This window comes from Garra rufa, chromosome 6 (assembly GCF_049309525.1).
Source record: "Garra rufa chromosome 6, GarRuf1.0, whole genome shotgun sequence".
NCBI lineage: Eukaryota > Metazoa > Chordata > Actinopteri > Cypriniformes > Cyprinidae > Garra > Garra rufa.
The window spans coordinates 10,985,666-11,001,970 of NC_133366.1; the positions used below are offsets into that span (position 1 = coordinate 10,985,666).

Below are 16,305 nucleotides of genomic sequence, written 5' to 3' on the forward strand. Positions count from 1 at the left end.
GATAATAATACAACCATTCATTATTATGACTGAGGTTCAGTACTAGAGTAAATAACACGAAGCGGTACCTTCTTGCGGGGTCTGAGTTTCTCTCTCCAGTCCTTGAGCTCTGCGCTGTGCTCCTCATCCAGCTCCTTCAGCTTCTGAGTCTCATGCTCAATCAACAGATGGCACTTCTCATTCTGAAACACATAGGAGACACTATTACTTTAGTTTTTATGATGAAGAAACTGTTTACAATTTCTGCACTTATGGAAGTGCGGTATGGTGTGTCTCTCCTACATTTTACTTGACAGAGAAGTTCTCTTCCAGAATGAAAATATCATGTTTTACTCACCCCCATATCATGTAAGATGTTCATGTCTTTCCTTCTTCAGTCAAAAAGAAATTAGGGTTTTTGAGGAAAACATTCCAGAATTTTTCTCCATATAGTGGACTTCAATGGTGGCCAACAGTTTGAAGGTCCAAATTGCAGTTTCAAAGGGCTCTACATGATCCTAGCCATGGAATAAGGGTCTTACCTAGCAAAACGATTGGTCGTTTTCTTAAACAAATAAAAATGTACATAGTTTTTAACCACAAATGCTCATGCGCATCTTGCAATCTGCATAATCATTTTGGAGGTCATGTGCAGTTAGTTCTTCATCGGTGTACATCAGTTTAAAAAGGTAGGGTAGAGCGAAAACATCTATTTTATTTTCTCCAATTTCAAAATTGTCCAACATCATTGTTTTACCTAATTTTTTTTTTATTTTCTTTGACTTCCACCTACACCATGGGTGTGTGATTACGTAATGCATGAGATCGAGCTAGCACAAGACTAGCATTTGTGGTTAAAAAGTATGTAAATTTATAAAATAAACAACTTGCTAAATTAGCCCTTATTCCTCAGCTGGGTTCGTGTAGAGCCCTTTGAAGCTGCATTGGACCTTCAACCCGTTGATCTCCATTGAAGTCCACTATATGGAGAAAAATCCTGGAATGTTTTCCTTAAAAACCTTAATTTCTTTTCGACTGAAGAAAAACATGAATTTTCATTCTAGAAGAAAACATCTCCTTTAAGTGTGTACCTGCAGCTGTTGTAGTTCTCTGACATTGGCGTCACACTGCATCTGCAGGTCTCTCATCTGATTCTCATGTTTCTGCTGTTGAAGGGCACGCTCGCTCTTTTGTCTCTTCTCCTCTTGTGATGCAAACTGTTCGGACGCACAAACATACAACATTTACTAGCGAAACACAAATATATTGCTTACAAGAAGAAAATAAGGGTTACACTTTAAGTTTGGGGACCAATTCTCACTATTAACTACGACTTTTGCCTCAAACTATTAATTTGCTGCAAATGAATAGTTGTTAAGGTAGTTGTTAAGTTTAGGCATTGGCATTGAGAGATCTAAAATATGTGACCCTGGACCACAAAACCAGTCATAAGGTTAAATTTTACAAAACTGAGATGTATACACACTATGAAAGATCAATAAATAAGCTTTCTATTGATGTATGGTTTGTTATGATAGGACAATATTTGGCCGAGATACATCTATTTGAAAATCTGGAATCTGAGGGTGCAAAAAAATCAAAATCCTGAGAAAATCACCTTTAAAGTTGTCCAAATTAAGTTCTTAACAATGCATAATACTAATCAAAAATTACATTTTGATATATTTACAGTAGGAATTTTACAAAAAATCTTCATGGAACATGATCTTTACTTAATTTCCTAATAATTTTTGGCATAAAAGAAAAAGCAATAATTTTGACCCATACAATGTATTTTTGGCTATTGCTACAAATATACCCCAGCGACTTAAGACTGGATTTGTGGTCCAGGGTCACATATAGTCATGCCGAATAAGGCATTAAAATGTGCTTTATAAGTACTAATAAGCAGTCAATATGCCAGTCCATGATAATAAGGAACTAGTTAATACTGAGAATTGGTCCCTAAACTAAAGTGTTACCAAAATAATCCACGCAATAAGTTTAAATACAATGCCTTGCAAAAGTATTCATACCCCTTCAATTTTTTTTGTCCATGTTTTGTTACGATGCAGCCATACATTGAGCTGCTTTAAATAACTTTTTTTCCACATCAATTTACACTCAGTACACCATAATGACAAAGCAAAAAACAGATTTGTAACAACTTTGCAAATTCATGAGAAATACTGAAATGGCTGTAAAGGTGCTTCAGCTAAACTAAAGCACCACTTTAAGGATATGAATACGTATGCAATGTACTTATGTCAGTTTTTTATTTGTAATAAATTTGCAAAGTCAAATCTGTTTTTTGCTTTATCAGTATGGTGTATGGAGTGTTATTTAAAGCAGTTTAACATAATGCTGCAACATAATATGTAAAAAAATATTAAGAGGTATGAACACGTTCAAAAGGCACTGCTTATAGGGATGCGATGCACAATATGCAATCTGTTTTTGGCCAGTTTTAGAAATTTTAATCCGTAATTGCCTATACTGGGTATATAGTTATCGGCTCATCTTGCAATGTTGGGCTGATATATTCAATATCTACAGATACCCGCTAATTAAAATCTCTGATATTATCTGATAACCAATATGGCAAAGATATTGTGCCAATATTACAGATTTTAATTAATCAGCATCTGTTGATTGTATATATCAGCCAATATTGGTAAATCTGCGCTGATAAACAAACAAACTTATCTTCATCTTGTTTGCCTATACATTTTCAGCAAATTTTAATTTTTGGCTGAACTATTCCTATAATTCTTCAGTCTGAACCTGATGACCTCTGACCTGTTTGACTCTCTCACGTTCCAGTTCCGGCGTGACCCCTGTGGTCGTAATGCGCAGACTCTTTTTGAACATGGCCATGCGGGTCTTAGCATCGCTGCGCTGGATCTTAGGCAGTCTGGTTCTCTCCTGCGTCTGTTTGTTCTTCATCTCCTCTACCAGACGCTGGTTATACCTCTGCATCTGCTCCATTTCCTGTACAGAAACACCTTTAGGAGTTAAAAATCACAACAAAAGCCAGAAGAGCACATACAAGACAAGACTGATCTGGAAAGTAACCTTCTCATGTCTTTTGAGCAGCTGGTGTCGTTGCATGAAGTACTGGTCTTTCAGCTGCTGTTTGTGCATCTGGTGTTTTTCCTGTAGGTGGCGCTCTTCCAGCTCCCACATAGCGGCTTCTCGGGCTGCAAGAATCAGGAAGAACTGTGTTAAATCAACTGAACATTGTTTCAATGGCATGGCTAATATTAATTCTCTTATTGTCTAAAAACTCATTTTAAATTCTACAAATGTAGGCATCAAAACAGCATACAATATGAAAAACGGATATTCCTTTGAACAGTAGTTTATATTTTCTCTCTAATACCCAGGGCAAAATATTTTAATAAACATAAAAGTGTCTGAAGATGGCCTAAATACATCAAAATCTAGAAAAAACAGGTTTTGCCAGTGTTTGCATAGACAGGGTGTGTGCAACCCTGTACAAACAAATGCTATCACTGCCACTTTGTGTCTTTATACCATCTTTTTTTTGCTCTATATATTAGCTTCTGAACATCAAACACCACAAGTTTTGTGGGTCTGAGATACAGTTGAGGACAAAAGTTTACATACACCTTGCAGTATCTGCAAAATGTTAAGTATTTGACCAAAATAAGAGGGATCATACAAAATGTTTTATTTAGTACTGACCTGATCAAGATATTTCACATATAAGACAGTTACAGTCCCTTGTTTGTCCTGAACAGTTAAACTGCTTGCTGTTCTTCAGAAAAAACCTTCAGGTCCCACAAATTCTTTGGTTTTTCAGCATTTTTGTGTATTTGAACCCTTTCCAACAATGACTGTATGATTTTGAGATCCAACTTTTCACACTGAGGACAACTGAGACTTATATGTAACTATTACAGAAGGTTCAAACACTCACTGACAGCTTCAGAAGGAAAAACAATGCATTAGAAGCCAGGGGTGAAAACATTTGAACAGAATAAAGATGTGTACATGTTTTTTATTTTTGCTTTTTCTAATTAGTACTGCCCTTCAGAAGCTACAGAAGATACTTACATGTTTAAGTTAAATTTATCCTGATCTTCAAATTCCAAAAGTTTTCACCCCACCAGCTCTTAATGCATCGTGTTTCCTTCTGGAGCATCAGGGAGCGTTTAAACCTTTTGTAATAGTTGCATATGAGTCACTTAGTTGTCCTTAGTGTATAAAAAAAGATGGATCTCTAAATCATACAGTCATTGTTGGAAAGGGTTCAAATACTCAAAAATGCTGCAAAACCAAAGAATTAGTGGGACCTAAAGGATTTTTCTAAGAAACAGCGGGCAATTTAACGGTTCAGGACAAACAAAAGGACTCATGAACAACTATCACTAAACAAAAAAACAGCTGTGGATCATTCAACAACACAGTATTAAGAATCAAGTGTGTGTAAACTTTTGAACAGGGTCATTTTTATAAATTCAACTACTATTTTCTTTTGTGGAATATATGTAAACGTCTTTTATGTGAAATATCTTATGCAGGTCAGTACTAAATAAAAAAACAACAACATGCATTTTGTATGATCCCTCTTATTTTGGTAAAACAATTAACATTTTGCAGATTCTGCAAGGTGTATGCAAACTTTTGACCTCAATTGTATCAAGTATTAATTGCATTCGACTTGCAGTAGTAGCCTCTAAAAAAAAAAAACCTGAGGAGGCCATATGGAGCGGATTTAACAGCAGGATCAGCTCAGACCAGACCAAACCAGATTGCTAAAAGCCACATGACAGGCATTAGAGAACTGTGGTGCTACTGCTCACCACACAAACAGTTGACTAAAGCCCTGTCTGAATAGTCTGAACTGCTACCACAGCAGAACTTGGGGAGGATGAGAGTGAGACTGATGTCCAGACTGACCTCTCAGGAGCTGCTGCTTGTTGTTGAGGCAGTCTCTCTCAATAGTGGCCAGCTCATGTTTGTGCTGCTGAATGATTTTCTTCAGAGCGCTGTCCAGATCCTGCTGCTGCTTCTGAAGAAACTCCTGCTCCTGCAAACACACACAAACAAAAAAAGCATTGACAACTAGCATTAAAATAGTATTTAAAGCACTTTTGGCAAATGTACCCTAAACTTGAATCTTAACTGCTTATGCTAATCACTGTTTTTTCCTCTAAACAGCTCTATATTTAAAAGTCAACTTGAACAGAGCTACTCGAATGTGACGTCTATTTGTTGGCCAACCGGAAGGCTAATTGCAATGGGTTTTTAAGAATAGCATTTTTTCTCAAATCTGTGGTAAACATTACATTAATGACAGTATATAAGTTAATATATAATATGTGACCCTGGACCACAAAACCAGTCATAAGGTTAAATTTGACAAAACTGAGATTTATACATCATATGAAAGCTCAATAAATAAGCTTTCTATTGATGTATGGTTTGTTAGGATAGGACAATATTTGGCTGAGATACATCTATTTGAAATCAGAAATCGGAGGATGCAAAAAAATCAAAAAGACTGAGAAAATCACCTTTAAAGTTGTCCAAATTAGGTTCTTAATGCATATTACAAATCAAAAATTACATTTTGATATGTTTACGGTAGGAATTTTACAAAAAATCTTCATGGAACATGAACTTTACTTAATTTCTTAATGATTTTTGGCATAAAAGAAAAATCAATAATTTTGACCCATGCAATGTATTTTTGGCTATTGCTACAAATATACCCCAGCGACTTAAGACTGGTTTTGTGGTCCAGGGTCACATATAAGTTAATATTGTACAGACTTATGCAGTTGAGATCAAACACTGACAGTAAAGTGAAAAGTAAAAGGAAAGCAGAGATCTTTCCAACACATAATGTGTGAAGTCACAAACATGCATCACAGAGCTAATGCGAGCATTTGTGGTTAAAAGTATATACATTTTTATTTTATTTTTATTTTTTTGAAAATGACTGATTGTTTTGCTAGATTAGACCCTTATTCCTCGGCTGGGATTGTGTAGAGCCTTTTAAAGCTGCACTGAAACCAATGCAATTTGGACCTTCAACCCAATGACTCTCATTGAAGTCCACTATATGGAGAAAAATCCTGGAATGTTTTCCTCAAAAACCTTTATTTCTTTTCGACCGAAGAAAGAAAGACATGAACATCTTGGATGACATGGGGGTGAGTAAATTATCAGAGAATTTTTATTCTGAAAGTGAACTAATCCTTCAAACAATTAGCTTTATTGTGCTCGTGTAACATGCACCACTATCATAAGTGTAACACTCTTCATTTACTATAAAATAGCTAATCAGAGTGCCGTGCAAACCAACGAACAACACAGGAACCAAGAAAACAACCCAGATCGGAAAGAAAATATTCATTATACAAACTAAAATTAGCCAAAATGTGCCTCATCTAGAAAAACCAAGCAGTGAAAAACCTCAGGAAAGATGTTTTTGGATGTTACCTCCTCACAAGGAGTTTGTATTAGATCCTCCCTAAAATGTTTCAGGATGTTCACATGTTTGGGTGAGAGCTCCTGCACTCCCCGAAAAATTTCAGTGTCAGAGAGGGAAGATAAAGAAGATTTGGGTGGATTTTACAGGGTGAAGTTCAGACAGTGTAAATTGTATTTAGTTGAGGTTATATGTGACCCTGGACCACAAAACCAGTCATAAGGGTCAATTTTTTTTTCAATAAATACGCTTTCCATTGATGTATGGTCTGTTAGGATAGCACAAGATTTGGCCAAGATTCAACTATTTGAAACTCTGGAATCTGAGGGTGCGATAAATAAATAAATCTAAATCTAAATGAAGAAAATCACCTTTAAAGTTGTCCAAATTAAGTTCTTAGCAATGCATATTACTAATCAAAAAAATAAGTTTTGATATATTTACAGTAGGAAATCTACAAAACATCTTCATGGAACATAATCTTAACTTAATATCCCAATCATTTTTGGCATGAAAGAAAAATCTATAATTTTGACCCATACAATGTACTGTTGGCTATTGCTACAAATATACCTGTGCTACTTAAGACTGGTTTTGTGGTCAGAAAGCAGTCTGGGAAATGAGCTCACAAACATCAAAATGAACAACTGTATGCATCTTCTGGAAAGCGGAAAACAACATCACAAATCTAAACTCATCCATACCTCTTTCTTGCGGTTCTTGAGCGTGCTCTGAAACTTAGAAAGCTCTTTTTCCTGCTCAGCTTTGATGCGTTTGGCCTCATCTCTAAGACGCTCGGTGTGATCCTGCTCTAGGCGCTCAATAGTCTGCTTCTGCTGCCGTTCCATATTCTCCACCTCTGTATCATACTGACGCTTCTTACTCTAGAAAGACAAAAAAAAAAACTGAAATTATAAAGCAGATCTACAAGCATTGTCCCGATGGAGATATGTCATGTAGAAACAGATGGTTGAAACCGGAGGAAACAAGTACACGATTCATGACAAGCTGAAGGTAAATGATTGATGACCTGGTTAACTGCCACAATTCCAGGTAGCTTAAAATACTGACCTCTCCCAAAAGTCAGACAAAGATTATGTAGCCTAAAAATAATAAAGCTGTTGAGCATGTGATGTAATTCAGTGAGGCTCTCGCCAGTGTTTCTGGTTTTGGTGTCACCACTAGTCTGAGGAATCAATGTTTATATACTTAACTAAGGCTATTAATGTAAAAATTCCTGAAAATAATCACATCAAGAGAGTATCTTCAGAGGCTTTGTTTCCTAATGTGGTGACAGTGCAAGGTTTCAATGTACCATTTTTTTCTTTTTAAAGGAATAGTTCACCCAAAAATGAAATTCTGTTATTAATTACTCATCTTTATTTTTGTTTGTAACAACATGAGGGTATGTTTAATGAAATCTGGGAGCTTTCTGACCCTGCATAGACAGCAATGCAATTACCACATCCAAGGTCCAGAAAGGTAGTAACGACATCGATAAAATAGTCCATGTGGCATCAGTGGTTCAACTGTAATGTTATGAAGCTGCGAGAATACTTTTTGTGTGCAAAGAAAACAAAAATAACTTTATTCTATTTTAAAGATGTCCTTACTACCTTTCTGAGGCTTGAACGCGTCAGTTGCATTGCAGTCTATGCAGGGTCTCGAATTTCATCAAAAATATCTTAATTTATGTTCTGAAGATAAACAAAGGTCTTACGGGTTTGGAATGACAGAATTTTCATTTTTGGATGAACTATCCCTTTTATACTTTTTTTCTTGCTCACCGTGACTTCCTGTTCAAAGCGCCTGTAGATATGTTCTCTTTGCTGCTGGAGTTTGTTGCTGAGCTGCTGTTGGGCTCGCTGCTCCTCTTTCTGCAGAAGTCTCAACTCCCTCAGCTCCTGACGCCTGAAACACACATTTTACACTCATTTTACACTTATCCAACAACAAAAATGTTCTTTATTTGCATCTGTAATTCCATGAAGAACCACAAAACCTTTCCATTTCATAAAAAAAGTTTATGAGTGTTAAAATGTTCTTCACATTAAGAATAAAATGGTTCTTTTCAAAACTGAAACATTTTGTGGGGAAAAGTTCTCTTTTGGAACCTTTATTTATTTATTTGGAAATGGCACTATCCAGTCTAACAGGATGCTCGCCCAAGCAGGAACAGGAAGTATCACTCAGCTTGTTTCCCCTTTAGCACATCTGGTGTTGGAATATAAGGCTTTTAACTGTAAACCACACTAACAAACACTGCACAGGAAACTTTGCCGCTTTGTTGTTTGAAAACACCTCTTCTATACCGTCCAGCCATGAAAGATGATTGAACACTTAAAGGATTAGTTCACTTACAGAACAAAAATGTACAGATAATGTACCCCACCCCCCCTTTGTCATCAAAGATGTTCATGTCTTTCTTTCTTCAGTCGTTAAGAAATTATGTTTCTTGAGGAAAACATTTTAGGAATTATCTCCATATAGTGGACTTCAATGGTGCCCCCAAGATTGAACTTCCAAAATGCAGTTTAAACGCAGCTTCAAAGGATCCCAGCCAAGGAAGAAGGCGAAACGATTGGTTATTTTCGAAACAAACTGAACATTTTCATACTTTTTAACCTCAAATGCTCATCTTGTCTCGTCTCTGCGTGTGCGTAGTCTGTGTGATCCAGGTCAATACAGTCCCATCTTGTTTTCGTCTTCAACTTCAAAATCATCCTACAACACTGTTTTACCTTTTTTTGCAAAGGCATTTGATCTCCTTTGTATGTTCACTTTGTAAACACTGGGTTGGTACTTCTGCAGCGATGTAGGGTGATTTTGAAGTTAGGGAAGAAAACAAGATGGGATTTTTCCGACATACCCTAACTGTATCGTTTAAACTGCATTTTGGAAGCTCAAACTTGGTGGCACCATACATATCCATTATATGCAGAGAAATCCTGAAATGTTTTCCTCAAAAAACTTATTTTTTTGCGACTGAAGAAAGAAAGACATGAACATCTTGGATGACAAGGGGGTGAGTACATTATCTGCACATTTTTGTTCTGGAAGTGAACTAATCCTTTTTTGCCAAAACAGGTGATGTTGTTACAAGAACCAGATGACGCAGAAGCTTTTGCTATAAAATTTCAACCACAACATGAAACAGGCAGAACTGAAGTCATTACCAATGAATGCAAATATGATGCAAACAAAGCAAATATGCAAATCACGTCGGAGCAGTTAAACAGCCGAATGCTCACCGGAGGAATCTCATCTCCTCGCTTTTGGTGTCATTGTCGGTGATGATCTTGGACGTCGTTACGCTGACTTCCACACCATCCACGATGAACTTGCGAGTCTTTTTCAGAGTTTTTTTCTGCCTCTTGTTGTCCTAGAACACACAGTCAAACCAACATTTATTCAGACACCTTTAACATTTCTCACATTATCACAGTATCGCTGTATTTTAGAAAATGTTAATAAAATATAACAAAAACTAATGAGTTAAACCCTGTCAAAACAAATTCATCTTGATAATGTCAGATAACTGATACAAAAGGTATGTAATAGATTTCAATTAACAACAAAAAAACTGACAACTGTTAGTATGACAATATTTACACAACTTTCAATACTTTGTTAACCAATTACCCAGCAATGCTTAATTTGTTCAGTCTGTGGTGTGAAAAGGTCACATTAGCAATTAAAGAAAAAACACTTGGTCAGGTCAAAGTGTCTGAATAATTTTTGGTCCCAAATTTTACTGGTAGTCCACTGTATGAAGAAGGTTTGGGTATAATATGTTTGAGTTTACTTTATTTTGCGATCCTCACTTACAATAATGAACTATAGTGTCCTGCACCCACTAGTATAAAAACATCAAAAATTGTATCTGGTGTCTGAATAATTTTTGGTTTGACCGTATTAAATATTATTTATTTGGAAATACTGAATTTAAAAAAAATGAATGAACAATATTTATGATACTTTTATATAGAAGTAGCTCAAATAGGCTTCATTCTTTTTTTTCTTTAGTAAGAACAAATATAGTTTGACAAAACTGCCACTGTAGCCTAAAGATTACATTTTTTCAAATGCTTACACTTGAACCCAGTAACTGTTTAATAAAATTATTAATTTAATAAATTATTACATTTATTTATAAACTGATTAATTAAAGTTTAAAAATAAGTAAATTAATAAATACATCCATACATCAATCAATAAAGCCTACCGTTAAAAATGTTTCAAATGTAAACACCCCATCAAAAATAAAATTAAAATTAAATAAAACAAATCAAGTGATGCTGTTTTTGGCAAGATTTTCACTAATTTTTAATTCACTTTTTTTTTTTTTTATTATCAAACATTTTAATAAAAGAAAAATGCCACACTGATAACATTTGTAACCCTGGACCACAAAACCTTAAGTAGCCTGGGTATATTTGTAGCAATAGCCAAAATACATTGTATGGGTCAAAATTATTTTCTTTAATGCCAAAAATCATTGGGATATTAAGTAAAGATCATGTTCCATGAAGATATTTTGTCAGATAATTGTCTCATTTTTTTTTTTGGCACCCTCAGATTCCAGATTTTCAAATAGTTGTATCTCAGCCAAATATTGTCCAACACTATACATCACTATACACTATACATCAATAAACCATAAACTATACATCAAGTGAAAGCTTATTTATTCAACAAAATGACCCTTATGATTGGTTTTTGTGGTCCAAGGTCACTTTTTTGATGGTCACAGTTTTGAACAGATTTACTGAACCCGTTAGAACTGATAAAAAAAAAAAAGGTAAAACTTTGTCTAACAACATTTAGTCACCAAGAAGTGAAGTATTCAAAACTAGTGTAATAACAGCTTTTAAAAGGTGTTTCTCACCTGCTGAGAGATGGTTCCTGGCTCCTTGGATTTGCTAATAAAGCTGGAGATGGATAAGTTCAGGTCTATGCTGCTGTTGTCAGCTGAAGAGCTGATCCCAGAGTCTGAGTCCTCCTTCTTCACATACCTGGGCTTAACCGGGCTTTGTTTCTCCACCAATTCAGGTTTCTCCTTCTCCTCAACATTCTCTGCTTCCTTCAATGGAGATGTTGGAGTTGGCTCATCAGGCACAGCTTGTTTAGCAGGCTCTGTTGGTGTCTCAGATGAAGAAACGTCTGATGCAGGCACTTCCTTAATGAGTTCACCATTTCCCACCACCTCCTTTTCTTCTTCCAGTTTCTCTCCATCGGGTTTGGCTCTTTGCTCCTCTGTCTGGACTAATGAATCAGTAGGAGTCTCTGGTTCTAATGGCTTCTCTTCAGCTTTAGGTTCTTTTGGAGATACATCCACAGCTTGTTCCTTGGATCCAGGTTCTGCTACATCCTCAATGTGGTTCTCATCCACCTTTAGAGGTTCTTCTTCCTTCTTTGTTCCAGTTATAACATTATCATCCGGCAATTTGGGCGTAGCAACCTCCTCGATCTTCTCCGGGACAGACTCCAAGGTAGAAGGCGACTGAGGAAGCTTCTCGTCTTCAGAGCTGCCAACGCTAGCGTCAGATGGTGCACGTTTGTGTCCAGGAAGCAGCTGAGAAAAAGATCATTTTAAACATGGTAGCACAATATTGAAGAAGAAAGGAAAAGGAAATGCACACTGTACATCAGTCACTGCATTGGGCAGTGGTATACAGAGTATTCATCCAGACTTAGAGTACACTACGTTTAATCTTTCTCTGGAAAGTGTTGTGGAAATTTGTTGGCAGTTCCTATAATCTCTCACCAGGTTTCCTTCATGATCTTCTTCCTCCTCTTCCTCCTTCAGGTCCTCTATCTCCTCTGTGACCTCCGCCTTGGCCTCAGCAATGAGCTCCCGCAGGGGTCGGCTGTCAGTCACACTACTCACAAATGGGTGCTGCACACATGAAGGAAACTACTTTTACCAGAGTCAACATTAAAATTACATTTGCAAATATTAAAGATACTTCAAAGCTAGCATCTACCAACTAATTTTTAATGTACGAGTTTTAACTTCTTCTGACATCATTGACAATGTTCGGAATAAATAAATAAATATATTATACATTTCATACATGTATTTTAAAATCCTGATACCAATTAGCCGATAATTATTTTTTTATATAGTAGATATTAGATTATTCTATTAAAGTTGTACAATATTCTCTAAATATAACAAATATCAATAAATAAATAAATCAAACATTAAAAAGTGAAATCACAAAAGATTAGCACTACTAAATTATTTGTGTCTTCAGAGATAAATAAAAAATAAATTAAGTAAAAAATATAGGACGAAGTCTTATGAGTAAAATATAACGGCACGATATTTACACATACAATCAAAAATGTTAATTATTTTACCAAAATAAGAGGGATCACACAAAATGCATGTTATATTTTTTTTTAGTACTGACCCGAATAAGAGATTTCACATAAAAAATGAATAACTGAACTTACAAAAAAGGGGGTGAAAACTTTTGGAATTTGAAGATCAACTGATTTTGTCTTCTGGGAAACATGTAAGTATTTTCTATAGCTTTTGAAGGACAGTATTAAATGAAAAAGAATATGATATTTAGGCAAAATAGGTAAAAATGTACATATCTTCATTCTGTTCAAACGTTTTCACCCCTTGCTTAATGCATGGTTTTTCCTTCTGAAGTATCAGTGAGCGTTTCAACCTTCTGTAATAGTTGCATATGAGTTTCTCAGTTGTCCTCAGTGTGAAAAGTTGGATCTCAAAATCATACAGTCATTGTTGGAAAGGGCTCAAATACACAAAAATGCTGGAAAACCAAAGAATTTGTGGGACCTGAAAGATTTTTCCGAAGAACAGCGGACAGTTTAACTGTTCAGAACAAACAAGGGACTCATAAACAAACTATTATTGAAAAACTATATAAAAGAAATAACATGCATTTTGTGTGACCTCTTTTATTTTGGTAAAATAATTAACATTTTGCAGATTCTGCAAGGTGTATGTAAACTTTTGTCCTTAACTGTAAATTCTACATAAATCAGCCTTCAGCTCATATAATAGTAAAGCCTGTGAACTGTGGCCAAGTATGATGAAATTTATCAGAATAATGAATAGTGCTTTTAAATTATTAGACATCCAAACCTAATTGTAAGAATAAGTGTAAATGAGCGTCCACGATTAAATACCCAATAAAATAAAGTAATAATAAAAGAATTCTCTAATACTGAATGATAACCAAAATGGCACTGAGTGTTGCTATTTGGCATTAAGAAAATAAGGCCTAATTTAGGACCATTACGATTTATTGCATTGTCATAAGATAGGCCAAACAGGAAACGCCTGAAACTCAAGTGTTCAGTAGACAAGAGGAAAACAAGCACAACAAAATCAACATCCCATCAGAATCCTAGTCTCCATTTCTTACCTTTCTTGGCTTTGAGACCTGCTGCAGACAGACTATAGCTGGTCTGAGAATGTGCAGCTTCTTTGATATTATCACCTTAATTGGAGGAAAACTCGAGTTCTGTATTTTCAACCCCATTCAGCCTCTTCCAGCAGCGTTTAATGCTTATGAGCGTGTGCGTATATGTGCGTGGTCAGTGCTAGACTGGCCTACTTAAAACCTTGGAAAGAAAATCTCCTTTGCTGACGTCAATTCTTAAGATGTGCCTGACACAGACAAACTTATAAATGAACAGCTGCTGATTCATGTGGCAAGAAAGGCCACCTGGACGAGCAGGTGGATGAGCGGCAGACCAGTGCTACAACAGACAAGGGGCTTATACACAGAGAGGCTGCTGCTATACTAGTTTGTGTGGATGTGGTCTTAGATTATTAGTGTTGAAATAAAAGTTGGACAGTTCACCTGAAGAAGTTGTGCTGTGCTCCACCTGTTGTCCACATTTTTATCCAGTGCATGCTTCAGGAAGTCATTAAACTCAGGAGACCTGCGGACGGACGAAGACAGCAGTCATTAAAACTCTGAATTAAACTAAATGGAAGTATGGTTAAAATGTTAATAAAAAGAAAATAAATTATATTGTATGATTATATTTGTTTACAAAACTAATTTCAGGCATTTAAGCATAAGCCTTGAGAAAAAAAAAAGATCATGAGAAGCCAATTCATTTATATAACATATAAACATATTTTAAAATTAATTTTAATTTATTTTTAACATATTTAATTAATATTAATAGGCTAATTTTTCCTATTTTTTACATTTTGATTACTGCTGGAGTCATTAACAGCTCACTTAAAGTTAATCTTTGAAAACACAAAATTTAATTTTAATTTGTAAACATTAAAAATAGGTAAAATACAAAATAATAATAAATAATGTAAACAACAATTTTACTTATACTAAAAATATAACTAATATTATTATTACTTTTTTTTTTTTTTTTTTTTTTTACAAATTACCTTTTGTCTAATAACATTTCGTAGCAATGTTGCAATGCATTGTATCTTTTCATAAATATTTTTAATCACAATTAAATGCATTTTAACATTTAAAGGTTTGTTTGTTTTTTAATGCATTATATTGTTTAAAGTTAAAATCAATGAGATAAATAATTAAATTTATTATACACTACCAGTCAATTTTTTTTAAGTAAACTGCATTTATTTGATCCAAAGTACAGCAAAATCTATGAAATTTTGAAATATTTTTACTATTCAAAATATAGTTTTCTATTAGAATATATTTTAAAATGTAATTTATTCCTGTGATTTCAAAGCTGATTTTTTAGCATCATTACTCCAGTCACATGGTACTTCAGAAATAATTATAATACTTTGATTTGCTGCTCAAAAACCATTAACATTAAAATAACATTATTTTGTTGAAATCAAAAGTCTAATTCTTTCAGTTCAGAAGAACAGCATTTATCTGAATAGAAATCTTTTGTAACATTAGAAATGTCTTTATCATCACGTTTGATCAATTTAAAGCATCCATGCTAAATAAAAGTATTAATTTCTATAATTTCCAAAAAAGAAATTATACTGACACAAAGCTTTTGAATGGTATAATACATAATTTTACAAAACCTTTTTATTTCTGATAAATGCTGATCTTTGGATCTTTTTATTCATCAAACAAACTTAAAACTGTTACTTAAACTGTTTTAAATATTGATAATAACAATAATAATAAAACATGTTTCTTGAGCAGCAAATGTGACACTGAAGACTGGAGTAATGATGCTTAAAATGGATCTTTGATCACAGGAATAAATTACATTTTAACTTATATTCAAATAGAAAACAGTTATTTTAAATAGTAAAAATATTTTAAAAATGTAGTGGTTTTGCTGTACTTTAGATTAAATAAATGCAGGCTTGGTGAGCAAAGAATATTAAAAAAAGAAAAAAAATTAACCCAGTAGTCTGTCATATTATAAATAAATAACAAATATTTTACAAATATAAACAAATCACTTGATTCTGTACCATTTTGACGGCTGCATGAGAGTAGGTGGGTCAGCTTTGGCGATCTTGAGCAGAACTCTCATTGGGTTCATCTCATGGTTGGGCGGTTCAATCTGGGCCAGCTCGATCAGAGTGACTCCTAGAGACCAAATATCAGCCTTATAGTCATACGGCCTGTCCTTAGACGTCTCGCACATCACAACCTCTGGGGCCATCCTGAATAAAAGAGAGCGATATCAATGTGACAGTAATGTCAATGTGTGTACGCACAAGCAGTTTTATTTGACAAAACTCTAACTTGCCAGTAAGGGGTTCCAATGAAGGAGTCTCTTCGCTGGATAGTCTTTGTGTTCTTGGCAGACACTCCAAAGTCGGCTGAAAAACAGAGAAAATATTCTTTTTGCTAAACATTCTGCCTAAAAGAGTGCTTGTGGCATTTTTCTAT

At 34.8% G+C, this 16,305-nt stretch overlaps 1 protein-coding gene across 1 annotated transcript in view; it reads right to left on the reverse strand.

Annotated features, from left to right (window-relative positions):
• Positions 1 to 16,305, reverse strand: part of slkb (STE20-like kinase b) — a 30,533-nt gene that overhangs the window by 2,860 nt on the left and 11,368 nt on the right. Inside the window, exons 5-17 of the mRNA XM_073841526.1 lie at positions 16,163 to 16,235; positions 15,882 to 16,076; positions 14,293 to 14,374; positions 12,210 to 12,341; positions 11,331 to 12,017; positions 9,694 to 9,824; positions 8,230 to 8,353; positions 7,147 to 7,326; positions 4,906 to 5,035; positions 3,055 to 3,179; positions 2,779 to 2,970; positions 1,071 to 1,196; positions 69 to 182 (exon numbers count right to left, since the gene is read on the reverse strand). Coding sequence (XP_073697627.1) covers positions 69 to 182; positions 1,071 to 1,196; positions 2,779 to 2,970; positions 3,055 to 3,179; positions 4,906 to 5,035; positions 7,147 to 7,326; positions 8,230 to 8,353; positions 9,694 to 9,824; positions 11,331 to 12,017; positions 12,210 to 12,341; positions 14,293 to 14,374; positions 15,882 to 16,076; positions 16,163 to 16,235 — 2,291 coding nt within the window. The remainder of the gene's footprint in view (positions 1 to 68; positions 183 to 1,070; positions 1,197 to 2,778; positions 2,971 to 3,054; positions 3,180 to 4,905; positions 5,036 to 7,146; positions 7,327 to 8,229; positions 8,354 to 9,693; positions 9,825 to 11,330; positions 12,018 to 12,209; positions 12,342 to 14,292; positions 14,375 to 15,881; positions 16,077 to 16,162; positions 16,236 to 16,305) is intronic.